Source organism: Aethalodelphis obliquidens, unplaced genomic scaffold (genome assembly GCF_003676395.1).
Source record: "Aethalodelphis obliquidens isolate GAN/ISIS:26980383/991018 unplaced genomic scaffold, ASM367639v1 scaffold6, whole genome shotgun sequence".
Classification (NCBI taxonomy): Eukaryota; Metazoa; Chordata; class Mammalia; order Artiodactyla; family Delphinidae; genus Aethalodelphis; species Aethalodelphis obliquidens.
Genome location: NW_020837950.1, coordinates 75,335,054 through 75,362,713, shown reverse-complemented (window position 1 = coordinate 75,362,713; position 27,660 = coordinate 75,335,054). Strand labels below are relative to the sequence as shown.

The 27,660-nt window shown below is 61.0% G+C and overlaps 1 protein-coding gene across 4 annotated transcripts; it reads left to right on the top strand.

Annotated features, from left to right (window-relative positions):
* The first annotated feature begins 210 nt into the window (after positions 1 to 210).
* UVSSA (UV stimulated scaffold protein A) lies at positions 211 to 25,445 on the top strand. Of its 4 annotated transcripts, XM_027103968.1 has the most exons (14): positions 211 to 317; positions 1,270 to 1,377; positions 2,530 to 2,860; positions 3,980 to 4,100; positions 4,915 to 5,217; positions 5,947 to 6,059; positions 6,152 to 6,280; positions 13,864 to 13,969; positions 19,127 to 19,271; positions 19,681 to 19,806; positions 20,477 to 20,660; positions 21,089 to 21,212; positions 23,798 to 23,963; positions 25,004 to 25,445. In XM_027103968.1, the coding sequence occupies exons 2-14, from the start codon at positions 1,280 to 1,282 to the stop codon at positions 25,095 to 25,097; spliced, it is 2,040 nt and encodes a 679-aa protein (XP_026959769.1). In that variant the 5' UTR covers positions 211 to 317; positions 1,270 to 1,279; the 3' UTR covers positions 25,098 to 25,445. The 4 variants fall into 4 exon arrangements, with proteins under 4 accessions (XP_026959769.1, XP_026959768.1, XP_026959770.1 ...); XM_027103967.1 differs by lacking the exon at positions 211 to 317 and having other exon boundaries at positions 383 to 1,377; XM_027103969.1 differs by lacking the exon at positions 211 to 317 and having other exon boundaries at positions 2,684 to 2,860; positions 3,984 to 4,100.
* The last annotated feature ends 2,215 nt before the right edge of the window (positions 25,446 to 27,660 follow it).

Below are 27,660 nucleotides of genomic sequence, written 5' to 3'. Positions count from 1 at the left end.
GCCCCTGCCGGGAGCGCGCCTGCGTCACCGCGCAGACCTCGGCCCTGACCCCACGTCCGCACCTCGGAGGTCAGGGCGAGCCATTGCTTGCCGAGCTCGGCGGCGCGTGACAGGAGGTGGGCGGGGCCTCATCCGGAAGGGGCGGGCTAACTTGAGAGCAGCCGCGTCGCGGCGAACACGCTATCGTGGCCGGGGCGACCTTCGCCCCCGCGCCGCCCGGGCCAGGGCGAGCCAATGACTGTCGCGATCTGGGGCATGTGACAGGGGGCGGGCCCTTCGCCGGAAGGGTGAGGTGAGGCGAGCGGCCGGGTCGCGCGGTAGGTATCGCGGTCCTGCGCCGCCGGGCAGGGGCGACGGGGCGGGGGCGGGGGGCCGGAGGGCGAGCCCTCTCTCGGGGACGGCCCCTGCGTCCCCCCCGTGATGCCCCTACCGCACCCCTCCCCAGACGCCCCCTCCTCAGTCCGGCCGCTCCCCGGACTTCAGGACGGGGGCGGAGTCGGCCCTGACAGGGCCGTGGGCAGCCGGGTGCTGGCGTGTGCTCGGGAGAGCGGCTCCCGCCCAGGCCGCCGAGGGTCGGCGACGATAAACGTTACTGTCGGCGGGCGCGACGGGAGAGGCTGCGCCCACCTTCCCGGCCCTTCTTTCCCCTGGTGAAGCCGAGCCCTGCAGCCAGCCAGGCGTCCTCGGCGCCCCAGGTTCAGGGCGACCCCGGCCCCTTCCTTCCTGCGCAAGTGCTGCGCGGGCGCCCCGGCCTCCGCCGCACCCGGCCTCCGGGCGGCTCTCCGCGCGCAGGTCGAGTCGCAGCAGCTCGCTCCGGGTGTAGAGGACGCCTTGTGGCCTTTGGATGGATAGTCGTGTTGGCGAGGAAAGAGAGGCGGCGGCGGTCCTGTGGGAAAGCTAATTTAACTAAGTGCAGCTTAGACCGTTCTGATCCTTGCCTTACCGCAGTGCGTGGCCAGAGGCGGAGAACAGCCGGGGCTGCAGCCTCTGCCGCGCTGGTGGGGTCGGACCGTAGACCTCCAGAGTTCACGAGCTGTTGTTACTCTTTTCCTAACTTCCACCAAAAACGTCTTGTTGGTCTGATTTGGAACGTCTCCTTGAACGGTTGTATTTCAGCATCGGGGGTCACCTCTCAGAGGCCAGGGAGCGAGGCCCCAGCCTCGCGCCCACACCCCGATGCCCAGCACAGAGTGCAGCCCAGCAAACACTTGCCGATGAAACCCAGGGCCCTGAAGTACTAGGCGGTCATTTAGCGTGTCTGCGTTCCAGGTTTCTACGTATGGATCAGAAACTTTCAGAGTTGGTGGAAGAGCTCACGACTTCAGGAGAGCCCCAAGTGAATCCCGAGAAAATGAGGGAGCTGAAGAAAATTTGCAAGTACGTCATAAGCGTTCACGTTTTAGGTGACGGCTGTCTCAGCAAGCCCGTGACAGCCCTGGGAGACTGTGGGGCTCCCCCGGGGTCCGCCCTCCCCTGCCTGTCCCCACGATCGACCCTTTGCCAGGAGAGAACTAGTAAAGGGACACGCCTGGGACGTCTCCCCAGGGCCCTGCAGCGCCTGGTCGTGTTCTGGGTAGTGGTCCCAGGTGGGGCTGTGTGGCATGCGGGAGAACACAGCAGGGCTGTGGTTGGTGTCTGTTCACTCCCGTGGGTGTGGGTGTGGGGGTGTGTGTGTGTGTGTGTGTGTGTGTCCTTGAGCGCACGTGTGGTACTTATGGATTAGTTACTGTTGGAACAAAGGATGGGAGGAAGGTTAGAGATCATAGCAGGTGGGCTCTGCAGGACCTGTTTCTCAACACCACCCCTTCTTTTCTCCCACTGCCGAGGGCCTCTCAGATGCTGGGAACGTAAGCCGAGGGGATTTACTGATCGTTCTTATCCTGTGCTTACATAGCAGGGAAACTTAAGTGATCCTGTTAGTGATTTACGTTTTGATAGAAAATAGTGGCTCAGATCAGGTTTTGCCGCACGCCCCAGAATCTCCGCAAACAGCAGGGTGTGTGCAGGGGCGGGGATAGCCGGTAGGAGGAGCAACGAGGGGTCAGGGTGTGCGCCGGCCTGCCAGGGCGGCTCCCAGAGTTTTCTGGGGGTGCTGGGACGTGTGGTCTCCCCTCGGGGTGGGGTCTCTGCTACGCGAGTGCAGGGCCGGCAGGCCTCTACCCGCGGGCCGGCCGGGCGGGGAGTCTTTCAGGCTCCGCAGGCGGTCAGGTCTGCTGTGGGCACTGGGCTGTGGACAGGCGGTCAGCCGCTGAATGAATGAATGGGCCTGGCTGGGTCCCAATAAAACTGGGCACCCACGCTGAATCTCACACGTCAGGAAGTGTTACTCTTTTGACTTGTCTTAAGCAAAAAAAGGAAAAACTGTTCTTGACTTGTGGGCTGTGCAGAAATAGGCAGGGGCTGGGTTTGGCCCGCGGGCAGTAGTTCGTCCACTTTGCTCTGGAGGAAGGGCAGAGGGCTGTGGGAGGGCCCGCGTCCCTGCCACCTGTGGGTGCGTCAGGCGCCTGGTGAGGATGGCTGTGTCCTCAGGTCTTCAGAGGAGCAGCTTGGCCGCACCTACCACCTGCTGATGGCCCAGCTGAGCCAGGAGCACGCCGAGGTCCGCCTCTCCGCTTTCCAGGTCCTGGACCAGCTCTTTGCCAGGTCTCACCATTTCAGGATGCTAGTCGTTTCCAACTTCCAGGAGTTCCTGGAGCTCACACTGGGCACCGACCACGAGCGGCCCCTGCCACCGCCCAGAGAGGTGGCACAGAAGCTGAGGCAGGCCGCCACCCGGGCCATCCGCGGCTGGAACGAGAAGTATGGTACAGCCTATAAGAAGCTGGCCCTGGGCTTCCACTTCTTAACGCACAACAAACAGGTAGGCAGGCTCCAAGCTGCACTGCCCCTCCCCGCGGGGAGACCTGCCTGGCCCCTGGGGGTACCGAAGGGGGTGGGCCTCAGGGGCTCCCAAGACAGGAGGAGCAGCTTTGGGGGAAGAGCCGCAGCTTGTCCCCACGTGTAGGTAGTGCTGAGCCTTTGGACCTGGTTTCTAGGAAAGATGAAAAAAGGAGGAGGGAGATTCAGCTGCTCAGACGCAGCCCTTTTCTGTGCTGGGCTCTGCGCTTGGGCTGTCCCCTGCTTTCAGTGTGAGTTGCTGCCTGGGCTGCCACAGGCTCTGGCCAGCCCGGTGGATGGTACCTACCAGTACCAGTAGCGCCAGCCTCCCCCACGTGCCCGTGCTCCTGGCCTGTGGCTGCTGCCTTTCCTGCCGCTCCCTAGGGGTCCACTCGAGCGTCGTTCTCAGGCCCCTCGGTCCAGCCAGCAGCCTTCCTTCCCACTAATTGGAGCGAGCTTGCTGCCTGCCTGCATGCAGCACACGTGGGGATGGAAGTCTTTTACGTTTTATTTTACTGGGAGACGCCGGTGGTTGTGTTCTTACCGGGGGTTAAACATCGCAGCTGAGCGTGTTGCTGTGTGTGTTAAAACAGCGCGTGTGAAGTCGAGACCCGTAGAGCTCATGGTTGTAGCTGGCGAGGCTCCGTCTTCCCTTACACCAGTTTTTGTTTTTTTGATTTTAGTTATTTTATTTATTCATCTTTAGCTGTGTTGGGTCTTCATTGTCGCGCGCGGGCTTTTCTCTAGTTGGGGCGAGCGGGGGCTACTCTTTGTTGCGGTGCGTGGGCTTCTCACTGCGGTGGCTTCTCTTGCTGCAGAGCATGGGCTCTAGGCTTGCAGGCTTCAGCAGTTGTAGCATGCGGGCTCAGCAGTTGTGGCCTCGCGAGCTCTAGAGCACAGGCTCAGTAGTTGTGACGCACAGGCTTAGTTACTCTGCGGCACGTGGGATCCTCCCAGACTAGGACTCGAACCCGTGTGCTCTGCATTGGCAGGCAGATTCTTAACGTATGCGCCACCAGGGAAGCCCCCTTAGGCCCGTTTTTGATTCTTGTTTTACTTGGGTTCACGATGGTCAGATCTGATCTTTACCTCGACTTCTCAGGTAGATTTCCAAGATGTGGGCGCTAGGACTCTGGCGGAGAGAAAGCGAGCAGAGGAGAAACAGAAGCGGTTGGACAGAATCTACAAGGAGAGGTCTGAGCAGGCCGTGCGGGAGATGGAAGGTGAGCTGTGGGGAACAGGGTGCCCCAGCGCCCACCGGCTGCCCCTTCCCAGGCAGAGCTCGGGTCTCCGCCCAGCCTTCTGTTCTCCCATCCCAGGGCCTGGTCCCCAGCGGAGGGGCGGGGGGGGAGGCAAGTGGGCAGGCTGGCTGGGCGGAGCTGGCTCAGGTTGAGGGCTGGGGGAGGCACTCAGCCACAGACCCCAGCCCTCCCCTCTGGAGGCCGGGCAGCAGGAGGCACCCTGCAGGCCATCCACGCCTCCCCCGCGGCCCCGGCGGTAGTGCTTGAGACGTGCACCCCGCGTGGTCTGCACACCCCATGCGTTTGACGCTCCCCCACCCCCCAGCCGTGGTCTTGCCGGCCTCCTCCCCAGATCCCCACCATTGGCCAGCCCTTCCCGTGAAGGGCAGCCAGGGTGGGAGCACCTGGGGAGGAGGCCTGGCCTTAGGATAGCCGCAGAGCAGGGAGAGGTGGTCGGCCCGGGGGAGATGCCGGGAGGGTGGGGGGCGGCCAGAGCGGGACGGTGGTGGTGTGCCCCCTCGGCTGGCTGCTCTCTTCCAGAAGTACTGCCCACAGAGGCTCTCGCTGGGCGTCCATAGACGCCGCCGGGTGCCGTCGCAGCATGAGTCAGGACTGAGGGTGGTACCCAGGACGTCCTGAAGGACGGCCTTGCCGCGGCCGGCTGGGTGCTCTCTGGAGCAGGGCTCCTGCCTGCCTCTGTGGAGGAAGTGGGGGACGGGGCGGGCGGCTGGTTGCATCCCCACCCTCGACGGCCAAGTCCTGATGGGACCCAGCGAGCCCCGTCTCGTCCTCCCAGAAATGTCCGGGGAGATCCGGAGCTGCCTCATGGAGCTGGAGAGCTGCTTCCGACTGCTGGTGCCCTTTGACCTCGACCCGACCCCGGGGGCTGCCTGGCCCGCCATGGCCGAGGAGGGTGGCAGGGACGAGGAGCAGCCCTGCTGCAGCAAGACCCTGGCCGCCTGCACCCGCCGCCCGGGAGCCGCGGGTGCGGAGGGCCCGCCCGCGGAGGACAGGGACGAGGACAGCGACCCCGAAGGCTTTGTGCGGCAGCACGGGCTGGGCTCCCGCGAGTACACGCTCGAGGTGGAGCTCTCCTCAGGTGCGGGCCCGTCCCAGAGCTTGGGCTTGCTTCCCGAGCTGTGGGGGCAGGGGTGACTTAGGCTTGTGGGTCCTCATCGCGACACGCAGGCCCGGCGGTGAGGGTGGGCCTGACGCGCCAGTGATGGGGCGCCCCTGCGGAGGGGTCGGAGGGTGGCTGGGAGAAAGAAGTCATTGAGAAACAGCTCATCACCGTGTTTGTGACGACACAGGTGGTGACAGGCTGGCCTCACGTGGCTCCTGCTTTCCAGCCACCGGTGGGGCAGGGGCACTGACACCCCGTCCAACCCCATGTGGCCCAGGCCCCTGGGGCGGGGCTGGAGGACAGCTGGGCTGCAGGAGGAGCCCTGCAAGCCCCAAGGAACCGACACCCTCTGGCCGGGGCCATGGAGGCAGGGGCGTGCTGGAGGTTGGGGTGCCTGGCTGAGGCTTGCGGGCATGGCAGAGCTCAGAGGGAGGACCCTGGGGCCCAGGGGCAGGTGCGGCCTCCATCCCGCAAGTAGTGCGGGGAGGGTCTCCCGACCGCCTGGCGTGGAGGGAGGCGTTGGGGTCAGGCTAAATCCATCGTGGCCGAGATCACAAGGCAGTGAGTCTCCTTAGGGAGTCACGTTTGGGGTCCCGGGTGATGTGTGGCTGGGGCAGGGTGGGTGGCAGTGCGGGTGGCCCGTCTGGGGTGCCCGGTGATCTGCCCGGACAGTGGTCGCTCTGATGACCTGTGTGCTTGCTGCAGACAGCCTGAAGGTGCACGAGGATGAGGACAACCTGGTCATCATCCACGTGGTCCGGGACACGCTCAGGCTCATCCAGAACAAGTTCTTGCCAGCCGTGTGCTCCTGGGTCCAGGTGGGCCAGGCGTGTGGGCAGAGGGTGCCAGGGCGAGCCCGGGGGAGGGAGGGAGGGTGCCCAGCCTGCTGAGCGCTTCCCCGTCCTCGCAGCTGTTCACCCGCGCAGGGACACGCGGCAGGCACTTGGAGGGTGCTATCGACCTGAAGGCCGAGCTGGAAACCGCCCTGAGGCGATCTCGGGAGCTGGATGTCATGCCCGAGGAGGGCTGCAGGAGGGAGGTGAGTGCCACCGGCCCGTCCGCCCGTGAGGACAGCCAGGGGACCTTCCTCTGATACCAGCTCGGCCTCCTAAGCAAGCAGGCGTCCCTGGGGCCCCAGCGTTGTTCCTTCTCTTTCTCCCTGGGAACCGACTTCCCCGAGTGGGAGCCCTGGACTGAGCACCAGAGGCCACAGCCAGGCCCTCGCCACACGTGGAGGGACTGGGACCGGGTCTTGGCAGAAGGGCGAGGGAGGTGGGCTGGGCAGCGGGCGGAAGGCTCTAGTTGGGGAGGGGGCTCCCAGGGCCCAGGCAGGGATGTGTGGGAGGCGGCCTCGCTGAGACTAGGCTGCCGCCCGGCCCAAGCACCTAGTAGGCCCCTTCCTGTGAACTCGGTAGCAACGTCCAGCCTTGGGCGTTTCTCCCGTCTGTGCACTGGAGCCGAGGGTGGTTGCAGGACACGGAAGACCAGGATGTCTCTTACGCGCAGAGCGGTGTCCCAGCCTAGGGCGGCCAAGTGGGGTGGACGTGGGGACTGGTGCCCGGTTTTGGGAGGGTGCTTAAGGCCCGCCATCTGCTGGGCATACAGCGCCGCCTCCCAGGTGCCACATGGTTCGGGAGCGGGGAGCTGATCTTCGATGGCTGTGTCCCCAGCAAGGCTTGTGGGGCGGGGGCAGGCGTGTGGCCCTGGTCCAGGGGCCCTGGGGACTGGGCAGGGGTAAAACCACTTGCTCCCGGACACCAGGCCCCTGTGCAGTGACCCCGAACCTCAGAGGTGGTGGCGTCCAGGGCCCCTCCCATGGGCTTGCACCAGGAGCTGGACCTTCGTGCCTGAAAGGGACAGAGAGAGCTGGGTCCTCTGAGGGTGTTCCAGGGGGTCGTGGGGGGCGGGGAGGCGCTACAGTTGGAGGGGGTGTGTGGGGAGAGGTGACAGCCAGAGCTGGACGTCGTCAGCCATCAGAGCCAAGAAGCCTTTGGTGAGAACCAGCAAGGAAACAGGCAGCAGAGTGCACTGCGCCCCAGGGGCACCCAGAGCCCGAACCCCACAGGGTTGAGCTGTGGCACCTGAAGGGGGAGGAGGGCGGGGGCAGGGGCAGGTCCCTCTCCCGTTTCCTGAGGAAGCCCTGGGGTGGGGAGAGCGCTGTTCCTTGCTGAGGAAAAGGTCAAGTTTGAAGCCCCTCAGACTTAGAGGGGAGAGTGGCCAGCACCCTGGGCCTGGGTGCCTCATCCTTGCCCCCAGGGGCCCGCGGGGATGGGCCCTGTGAGAGTTTCCGGAGCCGAGGGCCGTCGTCTGCCCTCCTCTTTGCGGGTGTGCAGCCCCCGGGGACCGGCAGAGGGCGATCTTGACCTTCTCCCGAGACACGCGGGCACGAGGCCTGGTCGTCAGCTGGGGGCCTGGCCCTGCTTCCGTGGACGCTAGGGCTCTGCTCGGTGCATAACTGAACAGGAAGTAAGTTAGTTCTGTGAATTTTGACCGAGATACTTGTTTCACGATGAGAAAGGGTGTTTTCTGGGCCCGGGGGAGGAGTTGGTCTGGTCTGTGCATCCTCTCAGGTCTGGGGGGGGCGTGTTTCTGAGCCTCAGCGGACTCCTGGCGCGGTGTCAGGGTGGAAGGCCGGGCTGAGAGCAGTGAGGGGTGTGGGGATCAGGGGTTGACACCGTGTGCCCCCTTCACAGGCACCTGAGGCCGCCTTTCCCTCACCGTGTCTGGTGGGGCTGGGGCAGCTCCCCCCTTTTCCGAGCAGCAGGCATCCTGGAGCAGCCAGGGCTTTGGGGGAGAGCCTCAAGGAGAGACCAGGCAGCACAGTCTGGTCCCTCCGGGTCGGGGGCCAGCCTGCACTTCCTGGGCTGGCAAGACTCGGAGCCCAGAACTGGTAGCAGAACCTTCCGGATGTCTTGACGTGGCTCCCTTGAGAGCCACTAGGTGAGGCCAGCTGCTGGGAGCGAGCCCTGAACGGCCCACTGCGTCTGGTTCCAGCTGGAACATCAACGCATCCTTGACGGTGGCCGGGCAGCCCCAAAGCCCGGGAGGCACGTGGCGGCACGGTCAGGTCAGAGTGCACTCTGTGCAGGGAGGCGGCTGAGGGCACGAGCTGGGGTGGCCAGGGTCTGTCGGGGTGGGCGCGTGGTCGGGTGTGGGAGTGGCGCTGCCTTGTCAGGCTCCTCCAGGAGTTGATTCCAGAGGCCCTGAATCCTTGGAGAGCGTGCGGGCTGGTTCACTAGCAGTGGTGCGGGCCTGCTGATGGGGTGATTGGGGCTGGGCCGCCGAGTGGCAGCGCCCACTCGCTCGGGTAGCCTGCTTCCCAGAATAGGCAGGCTGTGGTATCTGCGCACCTGTGCCCGCGCCGCGCGGCCCAGTGGCGATTAGAATCACGGCCCAGTCTTTCTCGCTCACTCTTTTCACGTAAAAGGTCCGGGGCTTAAACCCTTTGCTGGTGTTTACCCACTTGGCCTGCGCTGAGCTGGGAGCGTGTGGTTAAATGTCTGAGAATCTAACACGCGTGGCAGAGACCGAAGCTGTCGTGGCGGTCGCGCTGAAGCTTAGGCGATGGCTCCGACCGTGGAAAGTGGCTCGTGCAGGGCTTCTCCTGGGCAGCCTAACTGCAGCCAGGCCAAGGGCCTTGTTTTCAGATTTCCTGATTCAGTCTGCGTGTTGCTGTATTGTTTTCCTTTTGACGTAGACGTTCTGTTTTTAAAGAATACTTAAGTTAGCTTAAATACGTTTCACCGTTTGTTTTATAGAGCATCTGTCCCAGTTCCTTGTGGAAGCGGGCCGGGGGAAAATCTTAACTAGATAGATACGGAGCACCGTTTGGTAGATTTAGTTTCCGGTTCTGCTGCTAGAGGAGAGGTCTAATAATCCGTGGCTGCTACATCTGTTAAGCTGATAAAAATCCTTTGGAAACTTGCAAATTGCCTGCTGTTTAACTGTGTAGCTACGATCACCACTTAACTTTGTATTGTGTAATTAACAAAATATTAATCTTCCCCCAACCAGTAAGTCAGAAATAAATAATTCCAAGTATCAGCCTGTTTAAGCTGTGGACAGTGTGGGCGTCTGCTCAGTTGTCGGGTTCCTCGCTTCCACGGCTGGAATGCCCGCACGGATGCTCTCGTTCTCACCCATTGGTGGTCTGAGGTGGCAGCCACAGGCTTTTAACTTAGACACACTCCCTCTCATTGCAAAAGTGGAGATAGCTCCTCTTAACTCTGGGTGAGGTTTTCTTCCTGTTGGTCGCCCAGGCGGGTGCGCGGGCCGAGGCCAGGCTGCTGTCACGGCTGTTCTGTGCGCTGGAGGCGAGGCGTTTCTCTGCTGCCGGAGCTGAGTGCTGGCTTCCTGTAGGTGAAAAGGAAGGAGCAGGGAACAAGGGGAGTGGAATGTTGACCGTGTCGGGCGCCCCAGGGAAGCAAGGGAACTAAATCAGCTGGCAGTCAGGACCTTGTGTTCGTCAGGGCCGGTAAACAACCTTCCTGGTGACGCGGCTTCTCCATCACCACCACCACCGTGCCAAAGGCTGCTGTGTGAGGGCTGGAGCCGGGGGAGAGGGCTGCACACGTGCTCGCGAGGACGGCGACCAGGAGCGTGTTAGCTGCTGGGGGGGGCGGGGGCCAGCCGTCTCCCCCACAGCCCCTGGGCCCTCCCTGCCCTGCAGCCCATCCTCCCCAGCACCCTCCAGGGTGGCCGCTCTCTTCCAAACACTTTTCACGTGTGGTCCCGTTAATTCCAAAGTCAGCCCTGTGAGGTCGATTCCATTTTCACCGTCCTCTCACGGATGGGAAGACTGAGTCTAGGCGGAGCCGCATGGGTCTTCTGGCCAAGGCAAGGCGGCACAGCAAGCACCTCGCTCTTGCTAGGAGGTCGCGCCGAGGGAGGAGCGCGCCGCTCATCTGCATGCAGAACAGGCCCAGGCCACCCGGCCTCGGTTGGAAATGGACGCCAGGCATTTGGTGGCCTCCCTGCGCACCCCCGGAGGCTGGCTGAGGTGCTGGAGCAGCTCCCAGGGCTCGGCCGCGTGGGGGCGGGTGAGAAAGGGACAGTCGGTCTGGTGGCTCTCAGGCCCCCGTGCGGGAGGTGAGCACGTGCTCCACGCCCCGTCCGCCTCCTGTTCCGCGGGCCCGTGGTGGTCACTGCGCGTCCTCTGCCCTCTGAGGTGCGTCCGGGCAGTGGAGATGCGCGTGAGATATTGGCCTGGCTGGGCAATTTGCACTGCGTCCAGGGAGGGCATTAGCATATAAATAGCAGATGTGATGACGGCCATCACAGCTGAGCACGTTTAATTTTTAGTTTATAAGATAGAATGGGGTTTTAAATGCGTTGCCATCAAGCCGCGGAGACAAATGCCGCTCGGAGCTCACTTGTCTGACGAGGCCTTACATCATTTTTGTTAAAAAAGGGAAACAGACACACATGAAACTGAACAAAAGTGATTTCTTGGGTGAAAAGTAATGGACGTGGCGCCCCGAGTTAATTAGATCGCACAAAATTTATTTAATGGTCCAGCTGTATCTCGGGTGTGCCTTGGGCCGGCAGACCTGGGAGGTAGCTCTTCCCATCCTTCTCAAGTAATTAGCAACCGGCTGCCCTAGTTCTGTAAACAGATTACGTTGTATATCTTAGCTGTTTTTATTGCTTGTTTAATTATGATCGGGGAGCCTCATTTTTCTAAATCCTTTTAACTGTGGGCGAGAATCAATTTGTGTGAAACCAGAGGAAAGCCCAGGGCGTCCTCCACACCTCCCTGCGGCCTTGGGAGGGTTCAGCTTGGGGCCTGGCCCTCACCCAGACGGTTGACCACAGGGCTCGGACCGCCTGCCCGGGCCTCCGAGGCCCTGGGGCTTGACCTGTTAGGGAGGGTGGGTGCTCCCCCGGGGGCGGCCTGGCATGGCCTCCTGGCCCCCGGACGAGGGCGGGCTGCTTTCTCAAGCATGTCTGGTGGTCTTTCTTCCCGATTGGGAAGCTCAGCTCCCAGCAAACTGCTCTTGAGAACCACTGGCGAGTCTGGCCCCGTTTTGAAGGCCACCCACCCTCAACCGATTCCTCCCTAGGGCATGACCTCCTCCTAGGATCCTCGGGCCTCCCCTCACCCCTGCTCTGCCCGTAGTGCCTCTACCCGCACGCAGTGTGGCATCTGACTTGATATGTGACCTTTAGCCTTGAGGGGAGGTTGCCAGCGCGACTGCCTGGGACCCCTGGGCTGGCCCCTCGAGCACAGGTGGATGCTTTCTCGTGGGCCTCAGTGTCTCCAGCCATGTGCTTTCCGGAGGCCTGGAGAGGACTGTCCAGCCTGCGGGCAGGGGTCCCTTCCTCTGAACAGGCCCTTGGCCCCAGGTGTTCCAGCCGCAGGGATTGTGCCTTGGGACATCTGCACTGCTGTTCTCCCGTGAGGGTAGCGTGCCCAGAGCCGGACGCAGAAGGTCCCGCTGTGTGCTCAGGACAGCAGAGCCCAGCCCAGCCCGTATGAACTAGAACTCGAGACTGGTTCATTCAAGCTTGAGTTCAGTATCAGCAGCGAAGCCCCTGCTTCCTTCCGCAGGGCCGTGGTTTGAGGGTCACCCCAGCCGCTAAGGGGTTTAGGACGCGAGCGTGGCAGCGATGGCCAAGGTAGGTCTCGTACGAGGGCCCGGGGCCGCTCACAGCAGAGCTGTGCCCGAGGATCTGGCCGGGGCCCCTAAGGAGGCAGCTCTCGAGGGCCTGACGGTCTTCCTGGGTGCGGTACGGCCTCATGGCCTCGTCATTGAGACTTCAAGAACAGAGGGAGCCAGGCTTTAGTGTTTAATCGTGGGGATAAACAACTTTAGTTGGGGAGAAAGAAGGTATAATTCCTAATAGTTAGCTAAGCAGCTAATTATTTTTTAGGAAATGAAAATTTAATAAAAGTTCCCGGTGAAATTCAAGGGTGTGAGCAGTAAGCATAGTATTGTATGAAAATGAGCCCCGTATTTAAAGTCTGGCACCATGTGCTATGCATTGTGGCACTCGGTCCACATCTACCTTTTAGAAAATTAAAACACATAAATTCTGTTTAGTGTTTGATACGCGCTGCACTAGCCGGGACCGTAATGCCCTAAAACCTTGGGCTGCTTTCCACCTTTCATAAATTCCTGGGCAGATTCTATACAAAAATAATTTTCAGGTCCGTGGCTCATTGTTATTCAAACGTGATTGATCGTCGTCATTTGCTCAGCTCTGGAGTTAAGTGCCCCTGTCATTTCCAAAGAGTATAATTGGGACGTTTCACAGGTCAGCGGCGGAGACAGGCTTCCCTTTTGATCAGTGTTAGACCGATAACAAAAATTACAGTTTCCAATGATTAATGTCTCCATGCTTCCCAGACGCACGCCGCGGGTTGTGTCCAAGCTCAGTGCATTTGCATCTGATTAGGCCTCGCGGGCAGCTCCTCCGTGGATTCCGGGTCCACAGGGCGTGGGGCATCCCGGGCCTGGCAGTGCCAAGGGCAGCGGCCTGGCTGGCCTCCTGCCCTGGGGGTCGGCGGGCCGGGCCCTCCGTCCTTCTTCCAGCGTGCCTGTGTGCCCCTGAGACGTTGCTGTCAAGATGGGCTCTGGAGGGGAGGGCAAGTCTGATGGATACAACCATTGGTTGCTATCACCCCGATAGCAGGCTACCTCTCTGGACGTTTCCTTCGGGTGGGCCTGAGAGGCTGGAGGCAGGCAGCGCCCCCCGAGTGTTTCAGGATGGCGCTGGCAGCGGGGCCGGGCTTCTGGGCGCCTTCCTGCCGTGACCCTCTCAAGAAGGACAGGCCCCCACGCCCTGTCCTGGAGTGCGGGGGGCCGTTGAGGATGGGTGAGGGAGAAGGGGAGCAGGAAGCTGCTCTGGCCTTGGAGGGGCTATGCCTCCGAGTCTGCGCGGCGTGGGCTGCCAGCACCTCGTCCATGCTGCACGTGGCCCCAGCACATTGGCACGTGTGCGAGGCCGTCGGTCGTCCTGCTTTTTGGAGGGCCTTCTGGTCCCCACAACGTGAGCCCTCTGTGCTCCGTGCCCCTGCCGCTCCTACCCAGCTGGGCACTGCCCAGGAGCGGGTGGGGGCAGAGGCGGAGTGAATGGGTCTTGAAAAGAATGCCCTGGGTGGTTCTTGGGTCCCTGGGTTTGAGGGGTGGGGGGGCTCCAGGCATAGCACAGTGACCCTGCCTCACAGAGCAGGTGGGGAGGTTGGCCTTGTCCAGAGGAAGCTTCCTCTTCGGTAGTTTCTTAACAAGCCGTCTTGAGGGTAGAGTATTGCAGAAGTGCTGTAGGTCACACTGGCACCACTGGACACCCAGGTGGGGAGCCAGCCCGGGGCAGGACGAGGTGCTTTGGCCTGGCTGGAGCTGGATGGAGGGCCGTCATCCAGGCCCTGCCTGTGCGGCTGAGACCTGCCGCTCGTGGGGGCTCTGTGGGCTGAAGCAGTGCCCATCCGCGCATCTCAGGGCCGGCCGGTGGAGGGGAGCGCGTGCAGCTCGTGTGGTTTAGGGACGGGAGCGGACCTCCAATGCGGCCGTCACGGTCGACAGTAAACCCCAACCTGGAGAAAGTCCACAGAAGCGGGACTGGGGCTGTCCGGGTCTCTGCCTGTGCTATCCACTCACAGGTCTGGGGGTGTGTCCACAGGCGGCAGCCCCGCGGGACGAGGATGAGGACGACGAGGACTTCGTGGAGGTCCCGGAGAAGGAGGGCTATGAGGCCTGCGTCCCTGAGCACCTGCAGTCTGAGTGTGGTGAGTGGCCAGGTTGGGAACGGGAGGAGGTCCCGCCCCGGACGCTGCCCTTCAGGGCAGACCTCACGTCCGGCCTGGGGCCCGCAAGCAGGGAGCTGGCCGTGGTGGCACTCCGAGTCTGTGCCACCTGGTCCTGAGGTTCACTGCGTCCCCGCGCGTCGACCCTGCAGAGCTGCCTTCATTGAAAACCATGTGATTCTCGTTTCCTGATTGGGGTGCTCACTGGCCTGGGCCCCTCCCCGAGGTCCGCCCCGGGTTCCCGCAGTCCACTTGGTGGGCAGGCCCTGCTGCCAGTTCCTGTGGGCGCGGCCAGGCTGTCCACACACGGAGGCCCATGCTGACCACCCCCCCGCCCTGCAGCTTCAGGCCTCACCACAGTGAGGGGCAGCCCTGCTTGGGGTCATAGAAGTCTCAGCCATCGGGAGCGAGTCCAGGGTTGGAAGGGCACCCTCAGAGCAGAGAGCGCCTCCTGGGCTTGGGGGAGGGTGTTGGGGGCACGCGGTGTGGTTGCCGTGGCGGTAGGGCCCTTTGAGCTGGGAGGGAGTCGGGGGGGACGCCACTGCCTTGGTGGGTGGGGGGCAACCACCCCACATTCTCTGGGCTCCCCTGCTGCCCAGTCTCCGTTTCTCAGGGGCGTCCCAGGTCAGGTGGTGCCCTCCTTCCCGTTGATGGAGTCGCAGCCTGACGTCTGGCTCAGGAGCAATGACACACCTTGAGAAGGCGTGCTACCCGCGCGACCTGTCTTTCCCGTGTAGCATTCTTTTCTTTTCCAAAAAGTCTCCAAAAGCCTCTTCTGCACAGGAGGCATCTTTTGTCCAGAGGAAGCTAATAAAACCAAGATCACATGTGGGTTTGTGGCGACGTGGACAAGTTGATTTGAATCAGAGCGTGTGAGATGAGATGTGAATTTCTTAGTTTAGATGCTCAGGCAGTTGGAGTGTGAGGGCATGACCCGTTAGGCGTGTCACACCAAGTTACCACACCAGCTTCACAGCCCTCCAGTGTTTGGGTCCTGCCGTCTGCGCCACGTAACCCTCCCTGGGTGCCCTAGGGTGCAGCCTCCACCTGCCTCCTGCCCTCCCGGCCACTGCCCCGCCCTCCGTCCCGGCTGCCCCAACCGCGCCATCCCAGCAGTGGGGTTCCTCTGACCACTGGGCCACTCCCCGTGCCCTCTGTTCTGCCTCGTCCTCCAGGTGCCTGGCCCGCCCCCCACGAGGCCTCGTCCCACACCCGTGAGGCTGCCAGGGGTGCTGGAGGCCCTGGGGTGCCATGACTGCCCTCCTAGGTCTCCTGGCTGCCCCCCCTCAAGGGAGCTCCAGCCCCGCCAGGAGGCTCCCAGGTTGCCAGGCACCACTGTGGATGACCACCTCCAGGTGTCGCCGACCTGCCGCTTGTCTTCCCAGCGGGGCCCCAGGTGTGACAGTGCGGAGCTGAGCCATCCCCTGATTGTTCGTGGGCCGGGCAGCCTGGGAGCCCTCGCACGACAGGACCTGCTGAGCTCCGGGTCTGTCCTGCGGCAGTGGGGGGGCTGGGTGCTGTCCCCCCGTTCCCTGGAGGGGTCTGGTGCCTGGTCTGGAGCACAGAGCTCGGGGCCACGAGGCCACTGCAGGAAGTGCTGGGTGTGCCAGTTCATAACTGTAGTTGATAGTCCGTCACTGGTTTTTCAATTAAACTCAGGTGACTGCAGTAGATTCCGTCTAAATCCACAGCTGAGGAGACGGGTGCCCGTTTTCTTTCTCATTTCTTTCTCTGAATTTTCACTGAGGGGCTTTTATCTTGCCGTTAATCCTCCCATTTCTGTCAGGACGTAATCTCTTTCTCAAATTTACATTTTAATTACAAGGCCAGCTGAACTAGGTAAAATCAATAGTGTCAGGCTGGCAGCCGCCCTCCACGCGGAGCCCCCGCCCCTCCATTTCCTGCCATCGATCCCGCCCGCCCCATCTGCTCTAGCGCTGCAGGCACGGAGGGGCCCCTGGGTCAGTTTAAACCAGCCCAGGGGTTTGGGCATTCTCAAGCCGCCGAGGGAGCAGATTTGAGCTGAGTCTGTGTTTGAGGCAGACGCCCCTGTGCAGGTGGGTGGGGCTGGCGGGGTTCGCCGTGACCTGTGGCCTCTGGTCTCCCTGGACTCAGTGTTCTCCCCGAAAGCACAGCACCTGGGGCCGGGGGACACGTCTGCTTTTAGGACTTTTGCCTTGAAAGTGTGTCAGGGAGATTGATTTTCTACAGCAGTGTGGGAACGGTAGTGTTGTTTTAGTGCTGTGAGTGTTTACTCTGCTTCAGCATGCTTACCCATCTTTTTAATGGTTTAAAACAACACATCAATGAAAAATATATTTCATTCCTGTAACTCTTAGGAGTTCTCGTATCGATCTTTGGGTTGCGATTGTAGCCACCTACATGAGTGCCACAGCGGCCACTTACCAGTCCCGCCTCCCCGTGTGTGCGCATGCCCGTGTCGGGGTCTGCACCAGCTGGTAACACTGCATTGTCGGTGCCCGAGTGGGGGCATCTGGAAGGCTTGGTGACTGGACCCGGGCTGTGTTGGTGACGGGGCCGGGTCCCCGCCGGCCTTCCGAGAGCACCCAGGCCTCAGGGCTCAGGGTGCTGCCGGGTGACCGAGGTGGACCCTGCCACGCCAAGTGGCTCTGCCCCACGTCCTCCACTGTCAGCCACAGGCACCTGAGAAGCAGGGGTGGACCCCGTACTCTCAGAGCCGTGCGCAAACTCGGAGGGCGTCCGGAGCAGCCAGGGAAGGCAGTTTTTCGTGAAGGGCCTGGGGTAAACGGTTTCGGATTTGTGAGCAGTATGAGGCCTCTGTCGCAGCTACTCACCTGCTATCATCTACAAAAGCACTGGACAGCATTCCGGCCGTGCACGCGGGGAGGCCACGTGCAGACACCGGGAGGACCTGGCCGTGAGGTCCGCCCGCCCTGCTGCAGAGAGCCCGGAGCTGATGGTGGCCTGAGCCAGCCTTCCCAGCCCGTCCTTTTCGCCTTTCTCCCCTCCCACCCCCTCCCACTTCCCCTTCCTCCCCCAGGAAGTACTTCCCCTGGCGCCCAGCGCTCAGTGCTGTGTCGTTTCCTTTCTGGTTTCTCACTCTAAGCGGGGGATGTTCTCGAGCCCGTGCACGTGGATGGAGGGATGGAGACGCGCCATCAGGAAGGCCAGGCTCGTGGCGTCGCGGGCAGCGCTTCGTGTCGGTGTTGGTGTTGCTCTGCTCCTGTGGCGGCCCTTTGGCCCCTGGAGCTGCCTGCCTGGCTGTCTTGTCAGTTTTCCACGTGTCCTGGGAAGGACTTCTCAGACGTGAGGTCCCAGGGTGTCTGTCGTAGAAGGCACGGCCTCACTGACCCTTCGTCCACCCCCACTGGCCAGGGTCGGGCCGGAACTGCCAGGGCGCTCCTGAGGCAGAGCCGTTCGCGTCTGTTACGCCTTCACACGCTCCTCTTATGCAGCTTTTTGACGTAGAACCCAGTTTCTTTGTGGTGACGTCGGCTCAGCTTCCCTCTAGTTCCCATTGGCACAGCGAGCATCTTTTCATCCTTTTGTTTTCTTTTATTCTTAGTCTCTGTTAACCTTTTGTTTTAAGGGGTTCTCGCCAAAGTCGGAAATTGTTGCTTGTTTTTCATGTCGTCGGTGTATCTTTTCGTTGACTTGAGTCCGTTGAGTTACTGCCGTGTTCTCAGCTGGGGCTGCCAGTGTGCTGCGCATCTGTTTGCCAGCCTTCCTCTTCAGTTTGCTGTTGTTGCTACTGTTTTGGTTTTTTCTTTTCCCTACCTTTTATTTGCTGGGTAAACCTTTTTTCTGCGGGTTTTGAAAGCGTTCATCCAGTATAAATAAAACGATACGAGTATTTTCGCTTCTGATGGTGACGCCCGCTCGGGAGAGTTGCACTCACACTTCCCCTCGCCATGCACCTCCCAGCACGTCCCTGTCCCCACGTCCTGCACAAGATGGGGGACATGCTGGCTCCCGCTCGCTCAGGCCCCCCAGCCCGGCACATTGGGTCGTCCAGGTACCAACTTACTTCTGATGGTTGTGGGTACTCAGGTTTCGGGGGAGGCGGGAGTGAATCTTACGACGTCATTTCTTGGCCTTTTCTCCCCATGTCCCGCAGACCCTCCTGAACCTCCAGGTGAGGCTGTGTCCTTCACCTGCATGTTGAAACCTAGCGTAGCTGGGTATAAAATTCCGAGTTTGATTTTTTTCCCCAGACCTTACACTCACTGTTGTTTGAAAGACACTGGTGCCTGTGGGATGGTTACGGCTTCCGAAGGAAAGCTTCTCAGATCTTTGTGTTCATCTCTCGCATTCCTAAACGTCCTTGTAAGTGACTTGCACGTTCTTCCTTTCGTCTCCTTCCTGACACTCAGTGAGCCCCTCGGTCTTGCTCTTGCTCTGATTCCAGGAAGATTGGGCTTTTTATTTCATCCACTCCAGTTATCTTTCCTCTTTCTGGGGTCCAGTCATGAGGAAGTTGATGCCTGTGTGAATGCCCTTCACGTCTCTGACCAGAGAGAGCTGCCCATGGGTGTGCAGCTGCCCTCCTGTCCTTCAGCCCGGCCTGGAGTCGTCCTCTCCTCTGCTTGCCCGCTGTCTTCGTCTTCCTGGCTCCCTCTTTGTGGGGCCCTGGTGGGTCTCCAGCTCCTCTTTCTTTCTCACCTTCCAGATATTTTGTTTCTTGTTCACCTCTTTCTTGGCAGTGGTTCCCTGTCTGGAGGAGAGTTTGGGGAGGGAGGTGCTGCCCTCGCTCTCGGGATGGAGTGCCTCTGAGGTCCTAACCCACACCCTGCCCTGTGCCTCCTGGGCAGCCCCTGGCCCAGGTGCCCAACTGGGAGGGGCTGGCAGGGGTCAGGGACAGCCCGGGAATCGGCACAGTTGGGCCAGTGGGGCCCAGTAGTGTCAGAGAAGCTGCCCTCCCCCTGCCCTGGGGACCTGGGCACGGACCCTGGCCTGCAGAGGTGGCCCGGTGGCCTTGCTGCTGAGATGCTGGCATTGGGGCCTCATCTGGCTGGCGGGGCAGGTGCTGTGCTGATGGAGGGTTCGGTGCCCTCACACGTGCTGTGCTGTCACCGTGGGATGGGGACGCAGCGCCCTCCAGGGGTCTGTCCGGGGTCATGGGGATGGTGGCCAAGAGCAGATACGTCTCTGTCGCAGGGCTGGAGAAAGACCCGGCCACGCCGGCCTCGCAGGCGAGGAAGAGGATGCGGAGCAGTGAGGAGGCCTGCGACCCCACCTCTGCGGCTGCCCAGCTGCACTGGCTCCAGCGCCACTTGCCCCCGGCCTCACCCCCGAGCCCCAGGTGATGCCGACACCCACCCCTGCCCAGGCAGCCCCACATGTGCACCCCCGGCCGGGCAAGCACCTGCCAATATCTGTACTGGGGCGGGGGCTGCAGGGGCCGGGGGTCCTCAGCGCTGGTGTGTAAGCTGGGCCGTGGGGGTGGGCCAGGGCTCTGGGGTTCAAGGGGTCAGGCGTCAGGACACCCCTGGGCCCACCGTGAGGACCGGAGATCTGAGGCCAGCTCCCAGTGTGGTCTTGGGGTGGCCAGCCTTTTCGTAGGGCTTCAGTGGCTGCCCTGGGTTCCAGGCCCGAGGTGGCAAAGGTCGCAGCCCAGGTGTGTGACCGGGAGCTCCGGGGGATGCGGAGAGGCAGGTGGCCGAGGCCGGCTCCCGGCAGCACAGCACTGACGACTCCTCTGCTGTCTCCAGGGTGCCGCTGGGTCCAGAGGAGGCCAAGAAGCTGGCGGCAGAGCGGGCCCGGGCACCTGTCGTGCCCTTCGGGGTGGACTTGTGCTACTGGGGCCGAGAGGAGCCGATGGCTGGGAAGATCCTCAAGTGAGTGCGGGCGTCCCGTGGGTCCTGTGGGCACCCATTCTGCCCCCGGCCTGGGCGCAGCCCCTCACGCGTCCCGCCAAGCGCAGCTCTCGGGCTCTCGTAGGCATGGTGCCTACCCGGGGTTGTACAGCCCTGCCCAGAGGCCTGTGGACCTGCTTTGAACCTCCTTGTTCCTCCCTGGGGGGACGTTCCCTGTTGTCTGCCCTGATGGTTGGGCATCATGGCAGACGGCATGAGGCTTGTCTGCCTAGGACTGCTCCAGGCTCTCTGCCCAGGCCCTCGTCATGACCGCCCTCTGGTCCTCTGACTCGGATCTCCGCGGGCCCGGCCTGGGACTCCGCAGAGAGTTTCTGGGAAGCCGCCCCCGTTGCTGGGCTGGACGCTTTCTCTCCGGAGTGGGCGTGGGCGTGGGGGTGGGGGTGGGGGTGGGCGGATCTGTCCTCTGTTAACCTCCGTCAGGGAGCCCCTGCCCCGGGTCCAGGCCAGGCTAGGGAGGCGGGCCACCGGGGTGGGGTGCCTGGCGGTGCCCCCACCATACTCAGCGTCTCTACTCGTCCCGAATGGGCTCACAAGCCCAGGGGTGCCCCCTGCTCAGCCGCCCAGGCCGGCCTTGCTGCGGGTGCTGTGGTGGCCACCCCGTGACGGCGCTGAGCGTCTGGTCCGTGTGCAGGTCCGACTCGGAGCACCGCTTCTGGAAGCCCCGCGAGGTGGACGCGGAAGTAGAGAGTGCCGCTGTCTCTGAGTCTCTCCGGAGCCGCCAAATCACCTTTGCGGGGCGATTCGAGCCCGTGCAGCACCGGTGCCGTGCCCCCCGGCCCGACGGCCGGCTCTGCGAGCGCCAAGACCGCCTGAAGGTGAGGAGGGTGGGCGGCTGGGCAGTGGGGTGGCCACCTCGGCCAGGCCAGGATGGGGCCGGAGGGGGCGCTGGGCTCCAGGCTGCTGGTGCCAGGACCTTCCCCTGGGTGGGTGGTCTGACACGCGGGCACAGGGCTGGGTTGCTCTGCCCTGGCTCCTGCGTCCCTGCCCACGTGTGTTTCCTGAGCGCGCTCTGTGCTGGGCCGGGGGTCCACGGAGGCGGCGCTGTGCCCCAGGCGGGGCTTTGGCCAGACTGACACCAGATCTCCATCCGCTGCCTGGCTGTGTCGCGGCTGCGCCCGAGGGCCCCTCCTTTGAGGGGTGTGTGAGCAGAGGGTGGTGTGGACCGGCCGGCCCCGGGAGCCGTGAAGGTAGGGATGGCCAGTGGCCCACTCCCGCCTCAGAATTGCTCCGTTCTCCGCCTCAGTGCCCTTTCCACGGGAAGATCATCCCGAGAGATGACATGGGACGGCCCCTCCATCCGGAGGACAGGGCCCGCGAGCAGAAGCAGAAGCAGAAGCAGCAGCTGCAGAGGCCGGGGGGGCGCCCAGGTAGGTCCGAGGGACGGGGTAGTGGCAGCCACGGCGTGGGGGGGCGCCTTGGACCCCGGCAGCCGACAGGGTGGCCCGTGGTTGCCACGTGTGGTCGCCTGCCGCCTCCCACTCAGTCATAGCTCGCAAGCGTGGTCGGGACACGCTGTCCTCGGGGCCAGCAGAGCACTGAGCACCAGCCTGGCCGCGTTTCACGCGGCTCCTGACGGGCGCCGTGGACACGCCCACGGCCGGAAACCACCTTGTCATCGTTGGTTTGGGTTCTGGGTTCTTAAGCCTGTTTTTAAGCAAATGGAAAAACCGAGGCATGAAAAGTTAATTGGCTGAGCCCCGAGCTGCCTCCAGGATGCCAGCTGCCCCTGTCCGTCACCTGCTGTCTTGCAGAGCCATGCACGAGGGGCCGGGCAGGAGGGCTGCGGTGTGTGCGGTGTGTGATTTGCGTGCACGTGGACTGTGTGTGCGCGTGTGTGGGCAGAAGGTGAGGGTCCTGCCCGGTGGTCCCAGGCATCCTTGCTGAGCCTCTGAGCCTGGAGCGCTCTCTTGGGGTCCTACTCAGGGCCCCCATTTTCCGGCCTGTAGGCCTGTTTCGTGCCAAAGCCACCGAGACGCTGTTCTCCGCCGTTCAGGGAGCTCATCTCATCCTGGCACGTGAGCCGGTGCTGTGTTCTGGCACAAGCTGCGGGTGGCGGCTGCCTGGCCCCCAGAGGCCCCTGAACAGCCGGGCAGGATGGTGACCCGCAGAAGCGGCGTCCTGGGCAGGGCAGCACCCGAGCACACTTGGGGTGGGGGTGGTGGGCCCAACGGTGCGGCCCTGACCCGTGTCGACATCCCGTGGTTTGTCAGATCTGGGCTGGGGTCTGGAGGCCGTCCCGCCTTGGGCCCCTTTCCTTAAAAGAAAGTCCAGGCCCACAGCGCAGAGCCCCGAGGCAGAAGGCGGCTGTGTCTGTAGGGGTGGTGCTAGTGTGGGTCTCAGCTGGGCCGTGTGTCCTCTTTCGCAGGGTTTTTCCCTTTGTCACGAGAGACAAATGTTAGATTTCGGCCTCACACCCAGGGTTGGCGCCTGGAGCCCTGGAGGGCGGCGCGGAGGGGCCCTGCCCATTAATCCGCAGCGAGGCCTTCCCTGGTGGCCCACTCGGGAGCAAATTAAGTGCCTATTTTTGTGTCAGCCCTGAAGAGTATCGGGTTCTGCAGCCCTCGGTGACTTGTTAACAACAGGTATCAGGCCGGGGCCGCGGGCCAGCGCTGGCCAGTCAGATGTGAAATAGCATCTCTTTACTAACTACAGTATCGATCCCCGCCTCCCTCACACGCCGGGCAGTTTTCTTTTCCCGGCGCTAACCTCAGTGACAATGCGCGCGGAGCTCCAGGGCCCATCAGCGCGCAGGACGGCCGCGGCCTGGCTCTTATTGATTTTTTTCAAAGGCTTTTAAATTGCTCCTTCATTTTACTGAGATGCTCATTCCATCTCTACTGGGTGCCAGCGTTTTTCCGTTGTGTTTAAACAATTGCTCCATTCACCGGGTTCCTAAACTGTGGCGCCTTCTCGTTCTGGGAGATAAACTGTTGGGACAGTTTTCCTTAATCTTGGATTAATCGTTCCTGTATCTGGATTGGGCCGCCCCGTATTCCTTCACTTCAAAAATCAACTCGGGGAGGCCTCGCTATCTGTCTGGGCGCGTGGCTTCTCCCCCCACTGGACGTGCCCTGCCTGCCACCCGGCCCCTCTGCCGCAGCCCCCCATGGGGCTCTTGTTGGCGTGGTGGGCGCCATCGGGGTTTGGGGTGTCCAGCCCCCATCTGCCAGCCAGGGCCTGGGTCCGTAGGTCTGGGCACGTTGGGGAGCTGTGCTGTCACACTCCTGACCAGGGCGGCCTTCCCGAGCCAGCAGGCTAGATGGAGCCTGCATCTCAGGGACCTCCACGCGACCCAGCCCTGCCCCCGACCCAGCGGACGGAGACTGAGGCGGAAGTCGCTGCCAGGGCAGTGGTGGGTGGAGTTGGGATGCTGGCCTCTGACTCCGATGCCTGGGCCTGCTGCGTTGGGAGCCCCCCATTTAGACAGTTAACGTTTCCCGTCTTGGTGAACAGGCACACTCACTTGTCTCTGTTGCAGCCGGGTCTGGTGAGACCAGACCTTGGGGCTGGGTGACGGTTGTTTCCCCGCGGAGCACCATCTTCTGACCTGAAGGGCCTGGGCCGTGGCGGGAGGAGCAGGGCCGCCTACCTGAACCGGCACCCTCATCGCTGGGGCCTGGGGCCAAGTTCTCTTTGGACCAGTAAAGAGGCCGTGGCCACCCTGCTGTGCACACCCTCTGGCCAGCACACGGGTCCGGAGGCCACGCCTGGGTTCTGGCGGGGCACCGTCAGCCTGGAGGCGGAAGCAGCCTGCGCATGGCACTGCCCCTGGCCGCCAGCCTCGGTTGCCTTCCTGCCTAAGGGGCCAGTGGAGGCGCCCACCTTGGCCTACGGGGACTTGCGCCCACTCCTTGGGCAGCCGGTGGCCCTCCCTGCCCCCGTGTCAGGGAGGGCTTGGGGCTCAGGTGAGGTCGGTGCCGGGAGTTTTCTGCAGTGTCGGGTGTGTTTGCAGCCTGGCAGGACCCTGAGCTCATGAGGGACGTGGAGGCAGCCACTGGGGTGCATCTTGGCTCATCCAGGCCCGGTGGGAAGGGCAGGCGGCGGCGGTCCGGCCTCACCGACCTCAAGCGGCAGGCGGACACGGCGCGTGCACGCATCGCCAAGAAGGTCTTCGCCAAGTAAGAGCTCCTCGCGGGGTCCCGCACTCCGCCCCAGGCCCGGTGTCGCTGGTGGTGAGAGTGGAGAAGGCCACCAGCCCACGCCCCCACTGCCCGCCCCCCACCCCGCCGCTCTGGCGGCCAGAGGCGCTCCTTGCGGCGCTGCTAGGTGCCCTAGAAGGCACGAGGGTGTCTGCGCCCAGGCCCCATGGGCGCCGTCCACCCTGGGCAGAGGAGGCGGCGCCAGGGCCCTGCCCAAGTCGGGTGAGCAGGAGGGCAGCTTCCTGAGCACCCCGCGGAATGCCCATGGCTCCTCACCGCCAGCCTGCCTTTGCGTCTGCATCCAGGGGAGGGCTCGGCCCCCGGGCTCCGGGCACGAGGCTGGCTCCCCGTGGCTCAGCCAGGGGTGATGGTGCCGTGGGTGCTGGCGCCCGGAGGAGCGGGGCCTGGGGGCGTCCTCCGAGGGGCTGGGAGCTGTGGCCGGAGCCTCTGTGATCTGTGAGGGAGGCCGTGCCTGATCCCTGGAGTGGTGCCCGTGTCTGGGCCTCCTTGCTGCCAGGCCCCAGCGGCTTCCTCCCAGGCAGAGGCGCTACCTCGTCACGGCAGCCAGGCTGGCCGTGAGACGTGTGTTCCTCGCTGGATGTCGAGCTCTGTGCACAGTGGGGCGAAAGCAAGCTGGGCTGAGTGGATCCAGCGTGTCTTGACCGCCTCTGCCCACATGCTGCTTCCTGCCCGGTTGCTGGGCAGGCTGCGCCCTCGTTCTGGGGTGCACCCTGGTGCTGGCAGAATTGGGGATCCTAGGAGCAGGCTTCAGGGCTCAGGGAGCGACGGGAGAGGTGCCAGGACGCGGCCAAGGCCATGTTCGGGGGCAGAGCCACTCACTGTGGTGTCCGGCTCTGGATGGGGAAGCTCTAGCTATTTCCGAGCTGTGTCGCCCGTCCGTAGGGAGCGGACGGGCAGTCGGCCCAGGACCCATGCCTGAACCCAGCCAGGCTGCAGTGAGCAGCCCGGAGCCCTGACCGGTGCCTCCCTGATCACGTCTCGCTGTGCTTTCCCTGCAGGGCCGCTGTGCAGAGGGTGGTCACAGCCATGAACCAGATGGACCGGAAGAAGCATGAGAAGTTTGCAAACCAGTTTAACTACGCGCTGAATTAGAGCGCCAGGCCGGGTCCACTCTGATCGTCAGCTCCTCTTCTTCTGCTGATGAGCTAGGATGGGAAGGCAGACCCAGGTCTGGGCTATAACCACAGCCACAATTATAGTGTGTATTTAACGTGAAGAAATGGTGCACCTTCTGCTTCAAGCGCCCCAGAGGTGTGGACTCTCCCCTGCTGCGGGGGACCACGGCCATCGCTTATGGGTCTGACCGCCTAGTAGCCCGGGGCGAACTTGGGTAACCGTGTCCACAGGTGGGTGTCTTGTCCAGCCTGTGCCCTTTGTGGCGAGATTCAGGGTGGCTCAACGTCTGAGACGAGTGCGCAGCTCCAGCCCTGCCCCCAGCCCCGGCCCGCTCTGGCCTCCTGTTTCTGGATTTGCCTTTGCTGGACGTTTCCTGTGAATGGAGTCATAGCAGCCTGTGGCCCTTTGTGTCTGGCTGCCTTCACTTAGCACAGAGTTTTCCAGGTTCTTCCCTGCTGGGGCCTCTGTCCGTGCTTCACTGCTTTTTATGACCGGATAACTCACCACTGTATGAACATACTGCACTTTGTTGATCCGTTCATTGTGGACACTCGGGTTGTCTACACTTCGGGGTTATTATGCATGGTGTTGCTATGACCATTTGTGTACAAGTCTTTGTGTGGGCGTATATTTTCATTCCTTTTGGGTTTATACCTAGAAGTGGAATGGCTGGGTCACGTGGTCACTCTGTGTTTAACTTATTGATTGAATTGCCAAAACATTTTCCAAAGCCGCTGCACCGTTTTCTGTCCCCACCAGCAGTGTATTAGGGTTCTCGTTTCTCCACGTTCTTGCCAACATTTGCTTTTATCAGTCTTTTTAATTTTAGCCATCTTGGTGTGGAGTGGCGTATCATTGTGGTTTGATTTGACTAAGGATACTGAACATCTTTTCATGTACTTATTGGCCATTTGTGTATTTTCTTTGGTGAAACATCTAGATCCTTTGCCCATTTTAAATTGAATTGTTGTTTTCAGTTGTAAAAGTAATTTATATATTCTGGATACTAGATCCTTATATGATTTGCAAATATTTTCTCCCATTCTGTGTTTTCACTTTCTTGATGGTATTCCTTGAAACACAAAAATTATGAATTTTGATGATACCCAATATATCTATTTTTCCTTTTGTAACTTGTGATTTTGGTGTCATATCCAAGCAGCTATTGCTTACTCTAAGGTCACGAATATATACTCTTATGTTTTCTTCTAAGAGTTTTAAGATGCAGCTGTTCATTTTAGGTCTTTGGTCCATTTTGAGTTAATTTTTTTTAAAATTTTATTTATTTACCTTTTATTTACTTATTTTTGGCTGCGTTCTTTGTTGCTGCACATGGGCTTTCTCTAGTTGGGGCGAGCGGGAGCTATTCTTCATTGCAGTGCACGGGCTTCTCATTGTGGTGGCTTCTCTTGTTGCGGAGCACAGGCTCTAGGCACTCGGGCTTCAGTAGTTGTGGCTCTCAGGCTCTAGAGCGTAGGCTCGGTAGTTGTGGCTCGTGGGCTCTAGAGCGCAGGCTCAGTAGCTGTGGCACACGGGCTTAGTTGCTCCGTGGCACGTGGGATCTTCCCGGACCAGGGCTCGAACCTGTGTCCCCTGCACTGGCAGGCGGATTCTTAACCAGTGCGCCACCAGGGAGCCCCATTTTGACTTAATTTTTGTCTGTGCTTCATTCATGTGGCTCTTCAGTTGTCTCAGCATCATTTGTCGAAAAGGTTATTCTTTCTTCCATTGAATTGTGTGCACTTTTCTTGATCATCAATTGACAATAAATGTGTGAATTTACTTCTGGACTCTCACTTCTATTCCCTTGACCTATAAATCCTATGCTACTGCTACAATGTCTTGATTAATGTAGCTTTGTGGTAAGTTTCGAAATCCTCCAACTTTGTTCTTTTTAAACATTGTTTTGTCCATTCTGGGTCTTTTGCGTTTCCAGACAAATTTTTGAGCCACCTCATGTGTCTGTCGCTCTTGCTAAAAATAAAGAGTAATGGAATCTCACAAATAAATGAATGATTGAATGAATGAATGAATTTGTGCCACCAAAAAAAAAAAAAGGGCATCTGAGATTTTAGGGATTGTGTCGACCCTAGAGATCACTTTGGAAAGTATAGCTGACCTTTGAAAACCACGGGTTTGAAGTACACAGGTCCACTTACACAAGGACTTTTTCAGCAGTAAACACTGCAGGGCCACATGAGCCATGGCTGGTTGACTCCTTGGAGGAGAACCACAGGCGCAGGGGCTGAGGGTGCCATTACACGTGGATTTCTGACTGCATGGAGGGTAGGCTCGGTAGGCTCGCCTAAACCCTGAGACGTTCAAGGGCCACGTGTAATGTCATTTTAATCCTAAATTTTCTAATTAGTGAACTTAGAATATCTTTTCATTTGTTTAGGTTTTCTTTATATTTTCTCCATGTTTTGTAGTTTTCAGTGTACAAGTTTTGCATTTATTTTGTTAAATTTATTCTTCAATGTTTTGTTCTGTTTGATGTCGTTGTAAATGCAGCTGTTCTCTGAATGTCATTTTTGGATTG